Consider the following 22,995-nt stretch of genomic DNA (forward strand, 5'->3'; position numbering starts at 1 on the left):
CAATTAAAAAATGGACCGTATGTCCGTTTACATCCATTTACGTTCACTTTTTGTCAGTTTCCATCTATTTACATCCATTTTTCATTCGTTCTGGGGTTTTTTTACAGAAGAAAAATAGGGTTTTCTTCCGTTCAAAAAAAATGGCTGTAACGGATGCTAATGATAATCCGTTTACATCTGAAAGTCCATAGAAATACATGGGTGTCCGTTTTTCATCCGTAAATGGACAGATGAAAAATGGACATATGGAAGGCCCGTGTGAAAGAGCCCTAAAGGCCATATACTGTTTTTTTTTTCCATCAGCTGTCAGAAAACACTCAGCAGCTGCAGCCAATTGGTTGAAGTTGCTACTCAAGAAAGGTTTTTCAGCATGTCCCTTCACCAGAAGTTGATCAAACGATTCAACTCTGTCAACTAGGAACAACCAGACACTGATCAGACTTCTAGTCCCTGCTGAACCCGATGAATTTTGATCAGTGTATGGCCAGCTTAAAAGACTATGTTTGTGCTGTTTGTACAGGCATGTTCCATTATTGTCACCACCAGGAAGCCCATCCTAAGTAATAATATACAGCAGATGTTGTGCACGCACATAGACAGGACATCGCTGCAAAGAGGTTGAATTAATTCAGCAGCACTGAGATGACAAAACAAGTAAAAACAGTTCTTTCAAAAAGAAAAAAAAAGCAATTATTTATGATGAAAAGTGCTTAAAGCGGTAGTCAATGCTACAAAAAAATTAAATAAACGAGTCCCCTGCAGTTTAATGCCATAAAATACTAGTATGCAGTATAGACTTACCTTTCAAACAGCACACCATCAACACTCCCGGTGCTTCCGTGTTTACCCAGTCTTCCTTCTGAGTTCTCCTGCTCTTTGAATGGCTGGGCCATGTACATGCACACGGAAGTCACCATCCTGGCATAAGTGCTTTCTGCATTCATTGCACAGTCAGTGTTCTGTGAATGCAGAGAGTACTGAGCTTGCACTAGATATGTAATCGGCTGGAACTGATGTTCATATCTAATAAACAACGCAAGTTCAGGCCTTTTACAAAGCACCTACAGGTAAGACCTTTTATATGCTTTCCTGTAGAGCAATGTTAAAATTATAACTTAAATACCACTTTAGGCAAACTAAATGTCATTCAGTTAGGGATTACATCCACTGTAACCATAAATATATGGTTCAGATAATGCAGGAAACTGCAAATAGCCACAAAATGACCACATACAGTTATCATGCACTGGAAAATTTCATCCCACATCATCCGAGCTCCATGCAAAACCTAATTATTAGTGTAATGATTGGACAATATTCCAGTAAAAAGAACTTATAATTAACAGAAATGTAGTGCATTTTCAAATATTCTATTCACATGTAACAATACTGTAGAATAATAATAATAATAATAACAACAATACAATATTAGTTTAGTAACCTGTAAAAGAGTATATTTTAGTCAGACAAGGAACAGGTAAAACTAGAACAAAAAATAGGTGACATTGGGTTCAATTCACTAAGAGATAAATACTGTATGAATCTGTGCAATTAAAATAACTCATGCAGTAGTTATTTCAGGATAAATTCACAAATTCAATTCAAAAATAGTGAATTAAATACCCCCCTTTATTTCTAAAATATTTTTGTACACCTTATTTTGCCACAGACCAGACCTGCAGGCTGCAGAAGTGAACTATTTAGAAATGGTATTCCTGCTAAATGTGTCAGTTCCAGCTCAGAGATGCTGGTTGTCAGGAACTCCATACCCGCTGGCATTCTAACAACCAGTGACTAATCCCTGCCCTGCTCATTCAGCTGTCAGCCAGGGATTCCCGGCTAACAGGTGAATGTAAACAAAGGTTAGTGAATTGACTTTTATATCAGTTGTTGCGGTATTTACTGTGCGTTTCATATTTTTTTAGTAATTATTACATAAACTGATAATGAACTGACATTTTAATTATCCCATGCAATATTTGGATAAGACGTGATCCAAATTTCACATGCGATATTGGTTTGTGAATTGAGCCCATTATTCTCAAATGTGGAGAGAAAACAATAAACAGGATGATTTAGTGCAACTCCTGATATTCCTTAAAGAAGGAACTATCCCTAAAATGTTTTTATTTTTTTTTTAACCCCCAGGGGACCAAATGCATATAGTCCTTGGTCCCCTGATTGATTGCTGCATTGTCCATCCATAGTCTACTGTAGCTCAACCCCCTTTTGAAGACAAAACTATAGGCTTTCCTGTGGGGAAAGGTACAGACAGCATCCCACCCCACTCCCTTTCTAAGCTGAATGATCTGTCACTATTAGGGATGCACTGATATCAGTATCGATACCGATACTGAGTATTTTTTTTTTAACTCGTACTCATGAAAATGCTCTCGATACTGGAAACCGATACATTTGTATCAATACAAATTGCACCAAAAAAGATTAGTATGCAATTTTAACAGGAACACGGTTCCTGTCCAAATCGCATACAGTTTCCTCACTTCTCCAGGAGCAGGAAACCTCCCTACAGGCATCCCATGTTGAGCGGAGAGTGAGTGCGTGGGGATGTATACTAGGAAGGTTCTCCATAGTCTCAGCAGTAGGAGAGGAGACAAAGCTGCAGAGATTTTAAATCCCTGCCACTTTCTCTCCTCCCCTTGCAGGAATGACAGTTCAGGCTAGAGGGCTTTTGATTGGTCAGCACCGTCACATGGACAGTGCTGACCAATCAGATGCCGTCTAGCCTGTACTGTCATCCCTGCAAGGAGAGGAGAAAAAGGCAGCGGGGATTTCAAATCCTTGCTTCTTTCTCTCCTCTCCTATCACTGAGACTATGGAGCATCTGCTTCCATAGTATAAATCCCCACACACCCACTCTCCGTTGCAGGAAACCTCCCTGCACTGGTCCTGTGTGACAGTCTGGGTTCACAAGGAATCATATTAGTTGCAATTTGCATCCATACATTTTGTATTGGTGCACATCGCACCACCAAGTATCAGTACTTGTTATCGTCAAGTACTTGACCGAAAGTATCGGTACTCATACTAGCCGACAAAAAAAGGGTATCGGTGCATCCCTAGTCACTATTACGACTGAACATTCAGTTCTGCCTGTTCATTCATAATAGTAATCAGAGCTGAGGCTCTGTGTAAGATATCCACCAATACTGAAAAAGATAAAGCAGCTGCAGATTACACAGAATTGCAGCTCTAATGGACCTTTAACGATTATGAATGAACAAGCAAGGCCAACTATTCATTTATAATAGTGCAGATCACTCAGAGATGTGGCTTCCTGTGTCTATCAGCAGCTGGTTTTATATGTACTCAACCTGGCCGATGGATCTCACAGTACTGTGCCAATGCCATGTATAACATATCCCAACATTGCTGATTGCTCATTCATAAAACTGAAAGATCATTCGGCACTGCAATGCTGTGTGATCCACTGGCCAGGCTGTGCATGTGTAAATGCAGCTGCTGATAGACACAGTGCAGCAGCCCTTGCAGCCAGCGACAAGCACTGTTGATCACAAATCTGTCTTCTATCTAGTAGCATTTTCAGACATTGTAATTTGGGAACCTATCTGTCCATGCCGCTTAAGAAACTAAGGAATGGATTTGAAAGGGACCAAGTGCAATACTTAATCCCCTGGGAAGTTAAATAACATTAAAGTGGTTGTAAACGCAAATATAAAAAAATTTACTTTTTGCCATAAATTAACATTTTTTAATGTAAACATACATACAGCTCTCCAAAAACTGCTGGTCTTTGGGCGTGGCTTAGGACCAGAGAATAGTATGCAGAGATGTGATGTCACACAATCCCTCAGTTATACACATCTTCCAGCCTCGGCTCAAGAACATGCACAGCTATCTGACATCTCTATATCTGCGAGCATGCGAGTGCAAGTGCATTCAGGGGAATACACAGGTGCCAGTGACTATGTCCTCTCTGCTTACAGCACAGGATCTGTGCTAATCAGGAGAAAGCTGGTAGGAAGGGGTTAATGTTAAAAATCCTAGGAATCCTGCAACCTAAAATGGCAATGTGGAACAGGAAACATTCTATGTAAAACTCTTGTAAACAGTAATTCACAAGCTAGGTGCTGTGAATAGAGCAGGACAATAATCAATTGTCAGCAGACTTACCTAGGTAAGTACAGCATTACTGAAGTGATGCCGATCTATGTGCTGAGTTCTTGATCTTGTGAAGGCAGAGACTAGCAGGGAGAGACACCCGCTACCTCACCCCTTTGCAGTGTATTACATGGATGCTCATGCTGGTCTCATCTTCAGCACAGCCTGTCACTCATAGGAGAATGGGAGTGGCGACACCATTTTTCTGCTTGTGTCAGATATTTTGTTCAGAAGAACAGGGGGGATTTTTGGAGAAGGGGATTTCTTCAAGATACCAAACTAAGCTCAAATGCTTAGTAAAGGTAAAATCTATTCAACTGTAGGATTAGATTGATTTGTGTTTTTTAGGTTTACAACCACTTTAAATTATTTGTATTGATGATTAATGACAATTCTTTAATTATTTTCTACAAGACATAAATAAATACCTAAACATTTGTTATCAACTTTCAAGTCATAGAATAAAACCACAAAAGTAAATGCAAGCTAGCCACTATGCTGGATGGTAAAATACTGATAAAATGGAACCTTCAATGAGGAGTGCAAGGAATATTTCTCACAGCAAACAATGCAAAGAAGTGAAATTACTATTGGATTGCAATCATCCATATTGGAACACAGAGTTCTGGAAAACCCCTTTGTCTCTCTTCTGCAATGATAGTCATTCCTGCTCTCCGAATGATGTTTCTTAATATGTTAATATTTCTAATCACACTGCTGTCAACAGGATCCAGCCGACAACCTTGTCTGGCTATATTATCTTTTATTATTATCACACCATTTTCTTTCAAAGCATTTTTGCAGCGTAGAAGGAATATCAAGAGATCTCTGTCAGTCAGGTGACCTACAAACAAAACAAACAAAAAACATTTTAGCATATTCAGCATAAGAATTGAGACTTAACCATTTGTCCTGCGGAAGGTTTATTTAGCACTGTGTTACTTTGACTGCCAATTGCTTGGTCATGCAACACTGTACCCAAATTAAATTTATATAATTTGTTTCACTCAAATAAAGCTTTATTTTGATGGTATTTAATCACAACTGGGTTTTTTACATTTGTTTTAAATATATAAATGAAAATAATATCTAAAATTAAAAAAAGATAATAGTTTTCTTCGTTTGCAAACAAATAATCTTTCCTCATAAATGTAGTCTGCTAAATTTCTTTGGTAAAATAAGTGAAATTAGTTTACATTGTTTAATCTGTGTTAAAGTTATAGAGTCGACAAACTATGATATATATTTGAAATCCTAATGTACTGATGGCCTATCTCATTTCTTGAGGCCCTAAAATGCCAGGACAGTACAAATACCCCCCAAAGTAGAGATTGAGGTATTTAGTTAGAGGCATGGCGAGTTTTCTGAAGTTGTAATTATTTTGTCACAATTTTTTGGAAAATTAATACATTAAATCATTTTTTTTTTCAATTTTTTTTATATATATACTGTCACCAGTGCAGTACACAATCATCATATGGCTGGTGTAGCGGTAATCAGGGATACTGATTGGTGATAGTATTTTTGTACATACTGTCATCAGAGTAGTTCACTGTCACCATAGTGACACTGTAGGAAGGTGACACTAAGGAAGGTGATCAGGGAATTTTTTATTTTGCTTTTACATTAATGATGATCACTGTTATAATCAATAGTTTTAACTGTGACTTTCATTCATGACAGCTTGCTTACTATTGTGATGCTGTGATTGGCTAAAACACATGGTACAGGATGCCAGGAAGCATGTGATTGTTGTGGGCCAATCACAGCATCACGATAGTAAGCATGCTGTTATGAATGGAAGCCATTCATAAGAGTTTTGCTTACATGTCATCAAGTGATCATTATGATTTGTCATAGTGATCACATGATACCCTGGCCACAAATAGCTGGGTACCAAGCACTGTAATCTGCTGTGTCCACCAGACACAGCAGTCATAGGATTGCACCACTATATGCCCGGGGGGCACACCAATGCACATGTGCACCTCGACATTTGGGTATGTCACGGTGCCTGTGGCTGCCTTCAGGCTGTAGTAAATGTACTGTGGGCAGACAGCAAGTGGTTAAACAGCTTTTCATTAACCTCCCTGGCGGTATTCCCGAGTGTAGCTCAGGGTAAAGTTTCAGCACCACAAGCGGTAACCCCGAGCTACACTTGGGAATACCTTGCAGCGCTGCTCCGGGATCTCTTCTGCACTTACCTTGTCCTTCGCTCCCACGATGTCCCTCCTGCAGTGTCCCCGGCAATGTCCTCCGGCCGATGCCGGCATCTGTCTTCCGGGTTCCGTTTCCTGCGACGTCAGGACTTATGGGGACGGAATGGCGGGAAATTTAAAATGTGAAAAAGTGACATTCACTAAATACACTAAAATCACATAAAACATTACTGTATGAAACCATTTCACATACATTTTGTCCCTAGTGCTTTGTCCTGTGCCCTGCCTGCATTTTTACCGTTCTTTCTGCCTGGAAATTGAGAAATGTCCATGGCGTCCAAAAAAACGTCCCTTTAGGTCAAAAGCAGTTTTAGACCAGCTAGAAAACAGCGATAGTAAATTAGAACTACTTGCAGAATTGAGTGATAATGATTCGTGGTGAAATTCATCATCAGACACTGAAAACGATTTTGCAACTTTGCTCAGTGATGTGCGAACTTGGTGCTATATTTCAATTTCAGTGTTTTTGGTTTGATTATATTATTGAATTAAATTTATTATTATTATATTATTATTTTTTATGGTTATTTATTAAATTATACTTTTTGATTTCGTGTTTCAAATTTTATCCTACCCGGATGTTTTCTAGACTCTTGTTCGGACAGATTTCAGTGAGTTATTCCTAAAAATGACAGGCCTACAATAAAAAAACTACATATTTCCATGCAAAAAAATGTACTGCTTTGAGCACAGAAATACTGACATAATCAGACCACTATGGAGGCTACTAGTATGAGTACATACATACCCTGGGAGATATGATATTCAGAAATCATAATTTTTATTTTCTCATGTAAATGTTATCTACCTTCTATCTCTAGTCTCCTGCAACATAACTAGCAGCAGCTTCCAAAACCTTTTATAATGTATTGTTAAAACGTTAATAACGGCCTATCGGCCTTGACCTAAACTGTCTCTACTCCGCTTACCAAAACAAAATGGGAGAATCTCCCTTCCAGATATTGCCAAAAATCAGGTATCCTCTCATCTAATGCAAACTAAACTATGAGTGTAACTAGAACAGGCTGCTCTGCTACATCTCTGTCTAGATCCCCCTTGTGTCCTCCCCACCCTTGAAAACACACCCCACAATAGATAAAACCCTGAGCAAATGTGTCACTGCTTTCAAGACCTTTGGGTTATCCCCAACCAACTCCCCCTTATACCTGATAATTGGCAACCCCAATTTTACTCTGAGGTCAAGAAGTTGTCCCATTTCCAGCTCTGACTTCTCAGGCCAAATATCAGGTGTCTCAATTTATACTCTATGGGCATTAGCAATCCATGGGGGATCTGACTGCTCCCAACGGTGCTTATACCCTGACCTTGGGGAAAGCATTACAAGCATTATCTTCTCTCCTGCCCTTAAGATCCTTCTTGTGCCTGTTAGCTCCATTTGTTAACTCCATGTTCGGTCTGCAATAAACTCACCTATATCCACGACCTCTTTGTGTCCCACTCTCTTATCCTGTTTGCCCTCACCGAAACCTGGCTCCAAGCAGCCGACACTGCCTCCCCCGCAGCACTCTCCTATGGAGGCCTCATCTTGACCCACTCACCCAGGCCCAGTGGTCGGAAAGGAGGCGGGGTTGGTCTACTTCTGTCACCTCTAAGCACCTTTCAAGTCCTCCCTAACCCTCCCTCTCTATCCTTCTCTTCTTTTGAGACCCACTGCATCCGGCTATTCTCTCCAACCTCCCTGAGGATTGCAGTGATCTACCGGCCTCCTGGCCCCATGTCCCGCTTTCTCGCCGCCTTCGCCGCCTGGCTACCTTACCTTCTCTCTTCTGAGCTACCCACTATCATCCTTGGAGACTTCAACATCCCTATTAATGTCAATAACCCGGCTACATCCCAACTCCTCCACTTAACCTCTTCTTTTGAACTAGCGCAGTGTATCCAGTCCTCCATTCATTCCGACGGAAATACCTTAGACCTTGTCTTCTCCCACAACTGTACTCCCTATATCCTCTCAAACACCCCATTTCCCCTCTCCGATCACAATCTCATCACCTTCACAGTCTCCTCGTCCTCAAACACCTATCCCTCCAAACGTCAAACTATCACCAGCAGAAACTTCCACAACTTGAACCCTGCCCCTTTCCACTTTGCTGCTGACCAACTTCACGACAGTATCCTTCCCCTGTCCTGCCCTGACCTGGCTACTACTGTTTATAACAACTCGCTATCAACCGCTCTAGACTCGCTAGCACCCCCAACTACACGAAGCATTAGACCCCAACCGCTACAACCCTGGCAGACTGACCATACCAAAAATCTCAAACGACGCAGTCGTGCACTTTAGCGACTATGGCGCAAAATCAGATCCCAACAAGTGTTCACCCGATATAAATCTGCCTTCCTAACCTACACCTCCTCCCTTCACGCTGCCAAGCATGCCTACTTTGTTACCCTCATTAATACCTTCTCCTCCAGTCCTCACCGGCTCTTCTCTACTTTTAACTCTCTACCCACCTCCACCCAGTACCTCACTTACCGCCCACGAGATTGCTAACCATTTCAAAAACAAGATCGACACAATTCATAGGGACATCGCCACTGCTCAGACATCCACCCCACCTAGCATCCCTCACACTAAAACCCCCTCAACACTCCACTCCTTTGACCTCGCTACCACTGAAGAGGTCACTAAGGTCTTCTCTGCCCCCTTGACCCTGTCCCCTCACAACTCCTACGATCACCCTCTTCCTCCATCCTACGCTCCCTCACACACAGCGCTCCTTCAGTGTCACCTACTGTATAACGCTACCTCCTCCTCTTCACTCCCCCTCTCTGTTGGGGTCCCTCAAGGTTCTGTCCTCGGGCCCCTTCTCTTCTCCATCTACACCTCCTCCCTTGGCCAATTGATACACTCTCACGGCTTCAACAACCATCTCTATGCCGACGACATGCAAATCTATCTCTCTACCCCTCACCTCACCCCTTCAGTCTCCGCCCATATCACAAGCCTACTGAGCGACATATCGGATTGGATGTCACTCCACTTCCTCAAACTAAATCTTTCCAAAACTGAGCTAGTTTTCCCCCCAGCCCGCTCCCCCTCCCCGACTTCTCCATCAAGATTAACAACACCACCATCAGTCCCTCCCCTCAAGCCAGAGTACTAGGTGTCATCCTAGACTCCAATCTGTCCTTCCAGCCCCAGGTCCATTCGCTGACAAACTCATGTAGACTTTACCTCCGCAACATCTCCAAAATACGTCCATTCCTAACCCCGGAAACCACTAAGCAACTCATTCACTCCCTCATTATATCACGCCTCGACTATTGTAACTCCCTCCTCATCGGCTTACCTCACCGCAGGGTATCCCCGCTTCAGTCTATCTTGAATGCTGTGGCCAGACTCATCCACCTTACTAACCGCTCCGTATCTGCCACCCCCCTCTGCCAATCCCTCCACTGGCTTCCGATTGCCCAACGGATAAAATTCAAAACACTAACATTGACGTATAAAGCTGTTCATAATACTGCCCCAAACTACATCACCGATCTGTTATCCCTATACCACCCAAAATGTACTCTCTGCTCCTCACAAGACCTCCTACACACTAGTTCCCTGGTCTCCTTCTCCCATGCTCATCTCCAGGACTTCTCCAGGGCTTCCCCTATCCTCTGGAACTCCCTACTCCAATCAATCAGACTATCACCTACTCTCCTCACCTTTAGGCACACTCTGAAAACCTATCTCTTCAGGGAAGCCTACCCCGCCCTCAGCTAATTACTGAACTCTTCCACTCTTCCTACCACTCCATCCCCCACAGCTATTTCCTCCTGTACCACTTTCCCCTCCCTCCTAGATTGTAAGCTCCAAGAAGCAGGGTCCTCGAACCCCTCGTGTATTGACTCGCATTGTTACTGTACGGTCTCGTGTACTGTCTCCCATTATAATGTACAGCGCTGGGCAAACTGTTGGCGCTATATAAATCCTGTATAATAATAATAATGTGCTGACTCTGACCCCATCTGTTACTCTCTGTCCATCTTATATGGTTTCCTTTCCTCTTTAAAACCGGGATATAGAGCAGTCTTCCTGCAATGCTGGTAAGAGGACTTTCAGCAACATTTTACAGAGGAACAATGTCTGAAAATACTTCACAAATTTTATCCCAACATATTAGACCACTGCTGGGGATATGACCTAGAAATGGGGACCATTTTCCTCATGTACTGGTCTTATCCAAAGCTGATCCCCTTTAGGCAAACCATCAGAACTATAATTCAAAAGTTCATGGATTATGTGGACCCTTCTCTTTTTGTCTTGCGTAACCTGTCAGAGATTGCTCCTCTGTCACCTCTGTAATGCAGCGAAAGTCTGCATCCCCATGAAGTGGAGAGATCCATTACCCCACCCCCACATGTCACAAAGTGGAAGAAATCAGGGAGATGGAAGTAGTAAATCTATTGTCTCAGGGGAAACACAAAATTTACAGGTGAAACTCGAAAAATTAGAATATTGTGCAAAAGTTCATTTATTTCAGCTCTTCTGCATTGTTCCGTCTCATGTCTCTCATCTTTCTCCTGGCAATGCCCCATAGATTCTCTATGGGGTTCAGGTCAGGCAAGTTTGCTGGCCAATCAAGCACAGTAATCCCATGGTCATTGAACCAGGTTTTGGTGCTTTTGGCCATGTGGGCAGGTGTCAAGTCCTGCTGGAAAATGAAGTCAGCATCCCCATAAAGCTTGTCTGCGGAAGGAAGCATGAAGTGCTCCAAAATCCCCTGGTAGACAGCTGCGTTGACCCTGGGCTTAATGAAGCACAGTGGAAAAACACCAGCAGATGACATGGCTCCCCAAATCAACACAGACTGTGGAAACTTCACACTGGACTTCAAGCATCTTGCAGTGTGTGCCTTTCCATTCTTCCTCCATACTCTGGGTCCTTGGTTTCCAAATGAGATGCAAAAGTTGCTCTCATCAGAAGAGGACTTTGGACCACTGAGCAACAAACTTTAGCCCAGGTAAGATGCTTCTGACGTTGTTTGTTGTTCAGGAGCAGCTTGACAAGAAGAATACGACATTTGAATCCCATGTCCAGGATCTGTCTGTTTGTGGTGGCTTTTGATGCACTGACTCCAGCCTCAGCCCACTCCTTGTGAAAGTCCCCAACACTTTTGAATGGCCTTTTCCTGACAATCCTCTCCAGGCTGAGGTCATCCCTGCTGCTTGTGCACCTTTTTCTTCCACACTTTTCCCTTCCACATAACTTTCTATTAATGTGCTTTGATACAGCACTTTGGGAACATCCAACTTCTTTTGCAATTACCTTTTGAGGCTTTCCTTCCTTATGGAGGGTGTCGATGGTTTTCTGCACATCTGTCAGATCAGCAGTCTTTCCCATGATTGTGGTTCCTACTGAACCAGACTGAGAGACCATTTAAAGGCTCAGGAACCCTTTGCAGGTGTTATGGCTTAATTAGCTGATTAGAGTAGGACACTTTGAGCCTAGAATATTGCACCTTTTCACAATATTCTCATTTTCTGAGATTGTGGATTTGGGGTTTTCATGAGCTGTAAGCCATAATCAACACAATTATTACAAATCAAAGATTGAACTATCTTGCTTTGTATGTAATGAGTCTATCTCATATATTAATTTCACCTTTTAAGTTGCATTACTGAAATAAATGAACTTTTGCATGATATTCTAATTTTTTGAGTTTCACCTGTATCTCTAAAAGGTGATTCCATTGGGTAGACTTCTCCTTTTCAGACAAGGTTAAGGCCCTCCTAGGAACATCCTCTAGTTGACATGTTTGAACATCTTCTTGTTGTCAGGTTCGTTACCTGATTATTGTAGGCAGGGGATAACTCTTGCCCCCTTTCTCCCAACCATTCCCTTCACTCTTCCCTTTCCCAAGCCCACTTCCTCTTTCCTTTGACTCTATCCACTTCCTAGCTTATTCCTCCCCCCAATCCCTGCATGTTTACTCTCTCTTGTCCTTCTCTGCTCATTCTTCATCATTCATGTCCAGTCCCCCACCTATTAGACTGGCAGACTCTCTAGTCTGAACTTTATATTTTATCAGTTTCTGGATGTCCAAGATATACAAAAATTTTCCAAAATACCACGTTAAATAGACTCTGTTGGAGATGGAGTGGGACTGAGTTCTGTAGCTATGAATTACAAACACGTAGAGATGCCAGTACATAACTGGCAGCAGCTTCCAAAACCTGTTATAATGGCTGAATTACATAGTTAGTCTGGTAGAAAAAAAGACAAAACTCCATCTAATTCAATCATAAAAAACAATATAATCCTATACCCACAGTTGATCTAGAGGAAGGCAAAAAACCCCCAGCAAAGCATGATCCTGCAGGTGAAAAAATACCTTCTGAATTGGATCGGCAATTGGATATTCCCTGGATCAACTTTACCTATAAATGTTAGTATCCAATTATATTCTGTGTATCTAGGAAAGAATCCAGGCTTTTTTTAAAGCAATCTACTGAGCTGGTCAGAACCAACTCTTGAGGGAGTCTATTCCACATTTTCACAGCTCTTACTGTGAAGAAACCTTTCCGTATTTGGAGATTAAATTTCTTTTCCTACAGACGTAAAGAGTGCCCCCTTGTCCTCTGTGATGTCCTCAGGGTGAATAGCTCTACACCGAGTTCACTATATGACCCACTGATGTATTTATACATGTTGATCATATCCCCCCTTAAACTCCTGTCAAAGTTTCTGACCAGCTCGTTAAAGTTTAGGAAAGTGTGAGGCAAGCTTTACAGCAAGCTCACGCTCAGTCAGTCAGTAAGGTCTTGCAGACTGTTGCAGATATATAGAGACACATCTAGTACGTATAGTTCATACCTGCTGTATTCCCTGTGAAATAACCTTTAAAGAAACCTGTGGAGGGAAGAGGGACATTGACCCTTGGGTCCAAAAATATGAGCAATTTGGCTAACTAATTAGTTTATCTGTTTCTCATCATTTATCTCAATAGCTGGTAGCAGAAAACTGTATTAAGAGAAATATGACAATGCTGTACTTGCTAAAAATGACTGCTCCAGCTTAATTATATTCTTGTCACCGACGTCAAGAATACAGATAAAAAAGTCAGCGTGAAGTCAGAAGTCCTGAATTACAAAATTGTTCCAGTTCAGTGGTTCAAGTAAACCAGGCAACTAGCATTTACAGAAGAGGCCATATTTCTTCAGTATGTTTCCTTTCACACCTATGCAGGTGCATCAGTGAATGCATGTTTTGATGCGTCACGTTTAGGGCAGCCCATTTAATTTCACTGGGCTGCATTATGTGTGAAAATCACAGAAAAGAAGCGCAAATATCTTTTTTGTTCAAATCACGCCGCACCGAAACAGGAACATGTGATTTTGCTCAAATATGAACAGAGCCTACATGTTTACATTTATGATGTTGCTGGGTGTGTGTTTTCTATTTGGTACTTAAATATCAATTACCAACCTGAAACCCACTGCATCCAGATGACATCATACTTTTTTGGGGTGGGAATGAAGTCTTGTAGACAGTAGCAATACAGAGTTTCAACCTTGTCTGCTTCTTCTTCTAGATAGTTCTGGGCTTCTTCTAGGAAAGGCTCCGTCATATCCACTAGTTCAATAGTATTGAAAACTGGTAAAAGCACATGTTTACTCACTCTACCAATCCCTGAGCCGCAATCAAGAGCATAGTCTGTACCAGCTTTTCCAGGTCCCTGTAATTGGGGGAAAGAAATGTAGTTAGTCTTTACTGGGAGTGTCTTTGAAGCAAGCAAGTTGCAGTATGCAGAATGAAGTCAGCAACTGTGGTGATGTGAAAGGGGGTGCAGGGTTCACAGCTGTGACATAGTCTGAAGGACCACTTAATATGATGATTAATGAAAGCATGACGATGTTGTGCTTTTATATAATGATATAATACCAGGCATAATATGTATTGCCTGTATAATAAAATATAAAGCCAGTCTTGATGGAAGGTGTGAATTTATATGCCAGCAACGAAGAGTATACAGTCATGGCCGAAATTGTTGGCACCCTTGATATTTCTCCAGGAAATCATGTATTTCTCACGAAACGTATTGCATTAACACATGTTTTGCTATACACATGTTTATTCCCTTTGTGTGTATTGGGACAAAACAAAAAAAGGGAGGAAAGAAAGCAAATTCGACATAATGTCACACAAACCTCCAAAAATGGGCTGGACAAAAGTATTGGCACCCTTTCACAACTGCGGATAAATAAGAATGTTACAAGCATGTGATGCTCCTGTAAACTCACCTGGGGCAAGTAACAGGTGTGGGCAATATAGAAATCACACCTGAAAGCAGATAAAAAGGAGAGACGTTCACTTAACCTTTGCATTGTGTGTCTGTCTGTGCCACACTAAGCATGGACAACAGAAAGAGGAGACGAGAACTGTCTGAGGACCTGAGAACCAAAATTGTGGCAAAATATCAACAATCTCAAGGTTACAAGTCCATCTCCAGAGAACTAGATTTGCCTTTGTCCACAGTGCGCAACATTATCAAGAAGTTTGCAACCCATGGCACTGTAGCTAATCTCCCTGGTCGTGGACGGATGAGGAAAATTGATGAAAGATTGCAACGCAGAATAGTCCGGATGGTGGATAAGCAGCCCCAAACATGTTCCAAAGACATTCAAGCTGTCCTGCAGGCTCAGGGAGCATCAGTGTCAGCACGAACTATCCGTCGACATTTGTAATGAAATGAAACGCTATGGCAGGAGACCCAGGAGGACCCCACTGCTGACACAGAGACATAAAAAAGCAAGACTACAGTTTGCCAAAATGTACTTGAGTAAGCCAAAAGCCTTCTGGGAAAACGTCTTGTGGACAGATGAGACCAAGATAGAGCTTTTCGGTAAAGCACATCATTCTACTGTTTACCGAAAACGGAATGAGGCCTACAAAGAACAAAACACAGTACCTACGGTAAAATATGGTGGAGGTTCAATGATGTTTTGGGGTTGTTTTGCTGCCTCTGGCACTGGGTGCCTTGACTGTGTGCAAGGCATCATGAAATCTGAGGATTACCAAAGGATTTTGGGTCGCACTGTAGGGCCCAGTGTCAGAAAGCTGGGTTTGCGTCCAAGATCCTGGGTCTTCCAGCAGGACAATGACCCCAAACATACGTCAAAAAGCACTCAGAAATGGATGGCAAAGAAGCGCTGGAGAGTTCTGAAGTGGCCAGCAATGAGCCCAGATCTAAATCCCATTGAACACCTGTGGAGAGATCTTAAAATTGCTGTTGGGAAAAGGTGTCCTTCCAATAAGAGAGACCTGGAGCTGTTTGCAAAGGAAGAGTGGTCCAAAATTCCGGGTGAGAGGTGTCAGAAGCTTATTGATGGTTATAGGAAGCGACTGATTTCAGTTATGTTTTCCAAAGGGTGTGCAACCAAATATTAAGTTAAGGGTGCCAATACTTTTGTCCAGCCCATTTTTGGGGTTTTGTGTGACATTATGTCATATTTGCTTTTCTGCCTCTGTTTTATATTTGTTCCAATACATACAAAGGGAATAAACATGTGTATAGCAAAACATGTGTTAATGCAATACCTTTTTTGTGTGAAATACTTGATTTTCAGGAAAAATATCAAGGGTGCCAACAATTTCGGCCATGACTGTATATTTTACTGAAATGTGGGAAGGGTCAAATAAGGAAGGGGGGATAGGCAACTTTTATGTAAGGCAAAGTTTGTGCTGGAAAAGAATGTGTGGGATAATTCTGGATAGGTTTATGTAAGTCAGAAATTGCAGCATAAAGGAAGAGAAAAAACAAACAAAATAATTAGACACAGACAAATGCTGTAAATTCATTTATTTACATAAAGTAAAATGCTTAGTCCTTTATGCTCTAAAAGGAATTTAAGGAGATGGTCTAATTTAGAAATGAGATGTATTGCCTACTACTCTAAAAGTGATCAGTGCTAGTAAATGAATGACAATTGTGGAAAAAAGCAGAGAGGAGACCCCAGTCATGTAACTTGTCAAAGTCACATGACCAGCTTTCCTCCAATTAGAGAGTACTGTCTGCTGTTTTAAGTAAAGAGAACTCCATAAGATAGTTCAGACTGTATAATATTTCCCACATGTATGAAATGACAGCTGCAATATCTGTTCTCCAATATAATGGATCTCTAAGTGTATCACTGGTCATGCTCTAAATAGTGTCTTAATGGCAATGATATAAGAATCACTTTCTATAGATGTCACTTATAGACTGCAACATTATGAATAATGTATGCGCTCTGTTTTGGAATAAATTAGAAAAATTAATGTAGGAGACTCCTAATGTAGAATAAATTAGATCCATCTTTAGGGATTTAATCCCAAGGACAATACCTAAACATAACTGTGCTATCAGCAAGGTACAGTATTTGTATGCAGTGAAGGAAATAAGTATTTGATCCCCTGCTGATTTGAATGTTTGCCCACTCACAAAGAAATGATCAGTCTAAAAATCGAATGGTAGGTGTATTGTAACACTGAGAGACAGAATAGCAACAAAAAAGTCAAAAGAAATGTATGTCTAACAAATTATGCACTGATTTGCATGTTCATGAGGGAAATAAGTATTTGATCCCCTTCACAAAACATGACTTAGTACTTGTTGGTATATCCCTTGTTGGCAATCACAGAGGTCAGATGTTTCCTGTAGTTGGCCACCAGGTTTGTACACATCTCAGGAGGGATTTTGGCCCACTCCTCTTGGCAGATCCTCTCCAAGTCATTAAGGTTTGGTGGCTAACATTTGGCAACTCAAACTCTCAGCTCCCTCCACAGATTTTCAATTGGATTAAGGTCTGGAGACTGGCTAGGCCACTCCAGGACCTTAATGTGCTTCTTCTTGAGCTACTCCTTTGTTGCATTGGCTGTGTGTTTTGGGTCATTGCATGCTGGAACACCTATCTACGACCCATTTTCAATGCCTTGGCTGAAGGAAGAAGGTTCTCACCCAAGATTTGACGGTACATTGCCCCATCCATCGTCCATTTGATGCAGTGTAGTTGCCTGTCCCCTTAGCAGAAAAACACCCCCAAAGCAGAATGTTTCCACCACCATGTTTGACAGTTGGGATGATGTTCTTGGGGTCATAGGCAGCATTCCTCCCCCTACAAACACAGCTAGTTGAGTTGATGCCAAAGAGCTCGATTATGGTCTCATCTAACCACAACACTTTCAACCAGTCCTCCTCTGCATCATTCAGATGTTCGGTGGCAAACTTCAGATGGGCCTGGACATGTGCTTTCTTGAGCAGAGGGACCTTCTGGGCACTGCAGGGTTTCAATCTTTGTATGGCGTAGTGTGTTACCAATTGTTTTCTTGGTGACTGTGGTCCCAGCTGCCTGGAGATCATTGACAAGATCCTCACATGTAGTTCTGGGATGATTCCTCACTGTTCTCATGATCACTGATACTCCACGAGTTGTCACCTTCTCACCAAGCTGCTTGACGATAGTTTTGTAGCCCAGTCCAGCCTTGTGTAGGTCTACAATCTTGTCCCTGACATCATTGGACAGCTCTTTGGTCTTTGCCATGGTGGAGAGTTTGGAATCTGATTGTTTGATTGCTCCTGTGGACAGGTGTCTTTTATACAGGTAACAAAATGAGATTAGCAGCACTCCCTTTACAAAACTGCTTCTAATTTCAGCTTGTTACCTGTATGAAAGACACCTGGTAGCCAGAAATCCTTCTGAATGATAGGGGATCAAATACTTATTTCCCTCATGAACATGCAAATCAGTGCATCATTTGTTAGACATGCATTTCTTTTGAATTTTTTGTTGCTATTCTGTCTCTCAGTGTTACAAAACACCTACCATTCGATTTTTAGACAGATCATTTCTTTGTGAGTGGGCAAACATTCAAAATCAGCAGGGGATCAAATACTTATTTACTTCACTGTATAATATGATCTAATATGGAGTTCAAATATCTGAGAACTTAAAGATTTTAAATATTTGTTTTTTATATGCTCTAATAGGTTTTTGTTTCTGAGAACCTGGGATTTGGCTATACTGATTGATCTGTTATCAATGTTTTTTATAGTACAAGCGAATGTGGTGAAGTGGCAATGCAAGATTGGTCCATTGGGTTGTTTGTTTAAATAGCACGTACTTTGTAAGGTATCAAGTCTGCACTCACTACTTCCTTTAAGTGGAGGGATTATATAATTCTTGGTGCACAGAGTAGTAATAATAAAATTTAAAATACCTTATTAGACCTATGACCACAACAGGAACCACAAATATTAAATGAAAGTGTATTACCTACATTTTCACAGCAACAAAGTAGGTGATCACCTGTATGTGGTAAACCAGAAACTTTAATTTTCCAAGTTTTTACAAGTTATATGGATGATGATTAATGAAAATGAAAAAAATCATCACATAACGTACAGATAGGCTGTTTATCACCTAAAACTGGACCTTGAGCAGCACCTCTTGGAACTCTAATACTCTGCCAATAAAGTAGCAAGTGTACATAGAGATGGTCCATACCAACCCCGCTGTCCCCCCTTCCCACCCATCTACACTGTTCCATAACAACAAGGCATTTTCGTCCACACAACTGCTGCTCACTTAATATTTTCTCTTTTTCGGACCATTCTGTCTAAACTCTAGAGATGGTTGTGCGTGTAAATCTCAGTAGATCAAAAGTTTCTGAAATACTCAGACCAGCCCGTCTGGCACCAACATCCATGCCACGTTCAAAGTAATTTAAATCCCCTTTCTTCCCGATTCTGATGAAAGTCGTCTTCACCATGTCTAGATGCCTAAAGTCATTGAGTCACTGCCATGTGATTGACTGTTTAGCAATTGAACAGGTGTACCTAATAAAGTGGCTGGTGAGATATATATATATATATATATATATATATATATGCCTTTTTTTCACAGACAATAGGGGCAGGAACCCAACCATGCCCCCACCACAGCCCCACAACCCCTCCTCCCGGGGTAGAGCACACCACATGAAAGGGTGGGTGTGGCCAGATTGCACTAACAATAGGAGGGCCTTACAGAGACATTATTAAATACCATGAATGCATTATGCACAGGGTTGAGAAGTACACTACATACACGGAGCAGGGTTCAGGAGTGTGCTACATACAGGGTGCAGAACTCAGGAGTGTGCTAGATACAGGGTGCAGGACTCAGGAATGCACTATGTACAGGGTGCAGTACTCAGGAGTGTGCAAGGTGCAGGACTCAGGAGTGCGCTATATACAGGGTGCAGGACTCAGGAGTCTGCTATGTACAGGGTGCAGGACTCAGGAATGCGCTATGTACAAGGTGCAGGACACAGGAGTCTGCTATGTACAGGGTGCAGGACTCAGGAGTCTGCTATGTACAGGGTGCAGGACTCAGGAGTCTGCTATGTACAGGGTGCAGGACTCAGGAATGCGCTATGTACAGGGTGCAGGACACAGGAGTCTGCTATGTACAGGGTGCAGGACACAGGAGTACGCTATGTACAGGGTGCAGGACTCAGAAGTGTGGTACGTACAGGGTGCAGGACTCAGGAGTGTGGTACGTACAGGGTGCAGGATTCAGGAGTGTGGTTCGTACAGGGTGCAGGATTCAGGAGTGTGGTATGTACAGAGTGCAGGACTCGGGAGTCTACTATGTACAGGGTGCAGAACTCAGGAGTGCGCTATGTACAGGGTGCAGGACTCAGGAGTGTGCTGTGTACACGGTGCAGGACTCAGGAGTATGCTATATACAGGGTGCGGGACTCAGGAGTACACTATGTACAGGGTGCAGGACTCAGGAGTGTGCTATATACAGGGTGCAGGACTCAGGAGTGTGCTATGTACAGGGTGCAGAATCAGGGGTATGTTACATACAGGGCGCAGAGCTCAGGGGTGCGCTATATAACAGGTGCAGAGCTCAGGAGTGCGCTATATACAGGGTGCAGGATTCAGGAGTGTGCTATGTATAGGGTGCAGGGCTTAGAAGTGCACCACGTACAGGGTGCAGGGCTCAGGAGTGTGGTACGTACAGATTGCAGGTCTCAGGACTGTGGTACGTTAAGGGCACAGTTCTCAGAAGGGTGCTAAGTATAGGGTGCAAGGCTCAGAAGTGTGGTATGTACAGGGTCAGAATGCAAGGAGTGCGCTTCATAAGGGCGCAGGGTCCAGGAATTTGCTATTTACGGAGTGCAAGGCTCAAGAGTTCACTATGTACAAGATGCAGAGTTAAATAGTACATATTTCACAAGCTAGTTTATCTCTATACCACTCCCCTCCCCCCATTATAGAACCCTTCCTGTTCCAGCACAAATCTGTCCTTTCTCACCAAATCCTTACATGGAGAGAGGGGCTGCTGACTACTAGCAGCTACAACAGTTACAGAATGTGTGCGCTGTGCGTGTGCAGCCTGATCGCGTGGGCTTTAAAAGCAGCTGCTGCTGCCATGCACATCTCCCTCCGTCTCTCATAGAGAGAGCGCTGTCACCTGTATACACAGAAGCTGGGCTTCTGTATGTGGAACTGACTACAGTGAGTGGCAGGCAAGGGGCTGTTTCCGGAGGTGGCGGAACGCCGTTCCAGCAGAAAAAAGCCATATACTGTATATATATATATATATATATACACACACAATATATATTTATTTTTATAAGCATTTTTCTGAGATTGCATATCTAAAAAAAACTTCAAATAAACTGCAGAAAATAGGTTTAGTCACACAAACCATGTCAACAATGTCAAGCTTCTATTAACCAGATTTCAGAGATTTTCCAAAACATCTGAAGAATTTCAGTATAAATTAGTGACATTTCCCTTTATAGCTGGTCACATGGATGTGATATATTGATATGTATACTGGAATTTGGAATTTGTTGGCAGGTGCTACATATAAAAAGTATTTGTCACAGCATTGATGTAGCTGACAGGGAGTCCCTGAAGTAGCAACCAAGATCAGAAATTGGAGGTAAAAATATCTTGACCTTCTCCTCTGAGCAAATTACTTGGGCAGGCATTTCTTTAAGCTCGTTTAATACACACTAACAAAAGTGTATCTGATCCAAAACAGACAAGGTTGTGAATATTACAGTGTTACGTTTTAGCTGGCAGCACGTGCAGGAGAGGAGTGTGGAGGGTCTGACATTGCACAGCGTGTACAGGAAAGGAGTGTGGAGGGTTTGACATTGCACAGCGTGTGCAGAAGATGAGTGTGGAAGGTCTGACATTGTACAGCGTGTGTAGGAGATGGGTGTGGAGGGTCTGACATTGCACAGCGTGTGCAGGAGATGAGTGTGGAGGGTCTGACATTGCACAGCGTGTGCAGGAGATGAGTGTGGAGGGTCTGACATTGTACAGTGTGTGTAGGAGAGGAGTGTGGAGGGTCTGACATTGCACAGCGTGTGCAGGAGAGGAGTGTGGAGGGTCTCACATTGCACATCGTGGGCAGGAGATGAGTGTGGAGGGTCTGACATTGTACAGCATGTGTAGGAGAGGAGTGTGGAGGGTCTGACATTGCACAGCGTGTGCAGGAGAGGAGTGTGGAGGGTCTGACATTGCACAGCGTGGGCAGGAGAGGAGTGTGGAGGGTCTGACATTGCACTGCATGTGCAGGAGATGAGTGTGGAGGGTCTGACATTGTACAGAGTGTGCAGGAGATGAGTGTGGAGGGTCTGACATTGAACAGCGTGTGCAGGAGATGAGTGTGAAAGGTCTGACATTGCACAGCGTGTGCAGGAGATGAGTGTGGAAGGTCTGACATTGCACAGCGTGTGCAGGAGGGGAGTGTGGAGGGTCTGACATTGCACAGCGTGTGCAGGAGAGGAGTGTGGAGGTTCTGACATTGCACAGCGTGTGCAGGAGATGAGTGTGGAGGGTCTGACATTGCAAAACGTGTGCAAGAGATGAGTGTGGACGGTCTGACATTGCACAGCGTTTGCAGGAGAGGAGTGTAGAGGGTCTGACATTGCACAGCGTGTGCAGGAGAGGAGTGTGGAGGGTCTGACATTGCACAGCGTGTGCAGGAGATGAGTGTCGAGGGTCTGACATTGCACAGCGTGTGCAGGAGATGAGTGTGGATGGTCTGACATTGCACAGCGTGTGCAGGAGATGAGTGTGGATGGTCTGACATTGCAAAACGTGTGCAGGAGATGAGTGTGGATGGTCTGACATTGCACAGCGTGTGCAGGATAGGAGTGTGGAGGGTCTGACATTGCACAGCGTGTGCAGAAGAGGAGTTTGGAGGGTCTGACATTGCACAGCGTGTGCAGGAGAGGAGTGTGGAGGGTCTGACATTGCACAGCGTGTGCAGGAGAGGAGTGTGGAGGGTCTGACATTGCACAGCATGTGCAGGAGATGAGTGTGGAGGGTCTGACATTGCACAGCGTGTGCAGGAGAGGAGTGTGGAGGGTCTGACATTGCACAGCGTGTGCAGGAGAGGAGTGTGGAGGGTCTGACATTGCACAGCGTGTGCAGGAGAGGAGTGTGGAGGGTCTGACATTGCACAGCGTGTGCAGGAGAGGAGTGTGGAGGGTCTGACATTGCACAGCGTGTGCAGGAGAGGAGTGTGGAGGGTCTGACATTGCACAGCATGTGCAGGAGAGGAGTGTAGATATTATGACAGTGGCAGTATGTGCAAAAGAGGAGTGTGAATGGTATGGAAGTGG

The 22,995-nt window shown here is 42.9% G+C and overlaps 1 protein-coding gene across 2 annotated transcripts in view; it reads right to left on the reverse strand.

Annotated features, from left to right (window-relative positions):
• Positions 1–2,680: 2,680 nt before the first annotated feature.
• Positions 2,681–22,995, reverse strand: part of NTMT2 (N-terminal Xaa-Pro-Lys N-methyltransferase 2) — a 74,133-nt gene continuing 53,818 nt past the window's right edge. For both annotated transcript variants that reach the window (XM_089663319.1, XM_089663320.1), the window contains 2 exons: positions 13,807–14,056; positions 2,681–4,987 (listed from right to left, as the gene is read on the reverse strand). In XM_089663319.1, the coding sequence (XP_089519445.1) occupies positions 4,731–4,987; positions 13,807–14,056 (507 nt within the window). In that variant the 3' untranslated portion in view covers positions 2,681–4,730. The remainder of the gene's footprint in view (positions 4,988–13,806; positions 14,057–22,995) is intronic.

Source organism: Staurois parvus, unplaced genomic scaffold (assembly GCF_062004578.1).
Source record: "Staurois parvus isolate SC_StPar_1 unplaced genomic scaffold, SC_StPar_1.0 ptg001660l, whole genome shotgun sequence".
In the NCBI taxonomy this organism is placed as follows: domain Eukaryota; kingdom Metazoa; phylum Chordata; class Amphibia; order Anura; family Ranidae; genus Staurois; species Staurois parvus.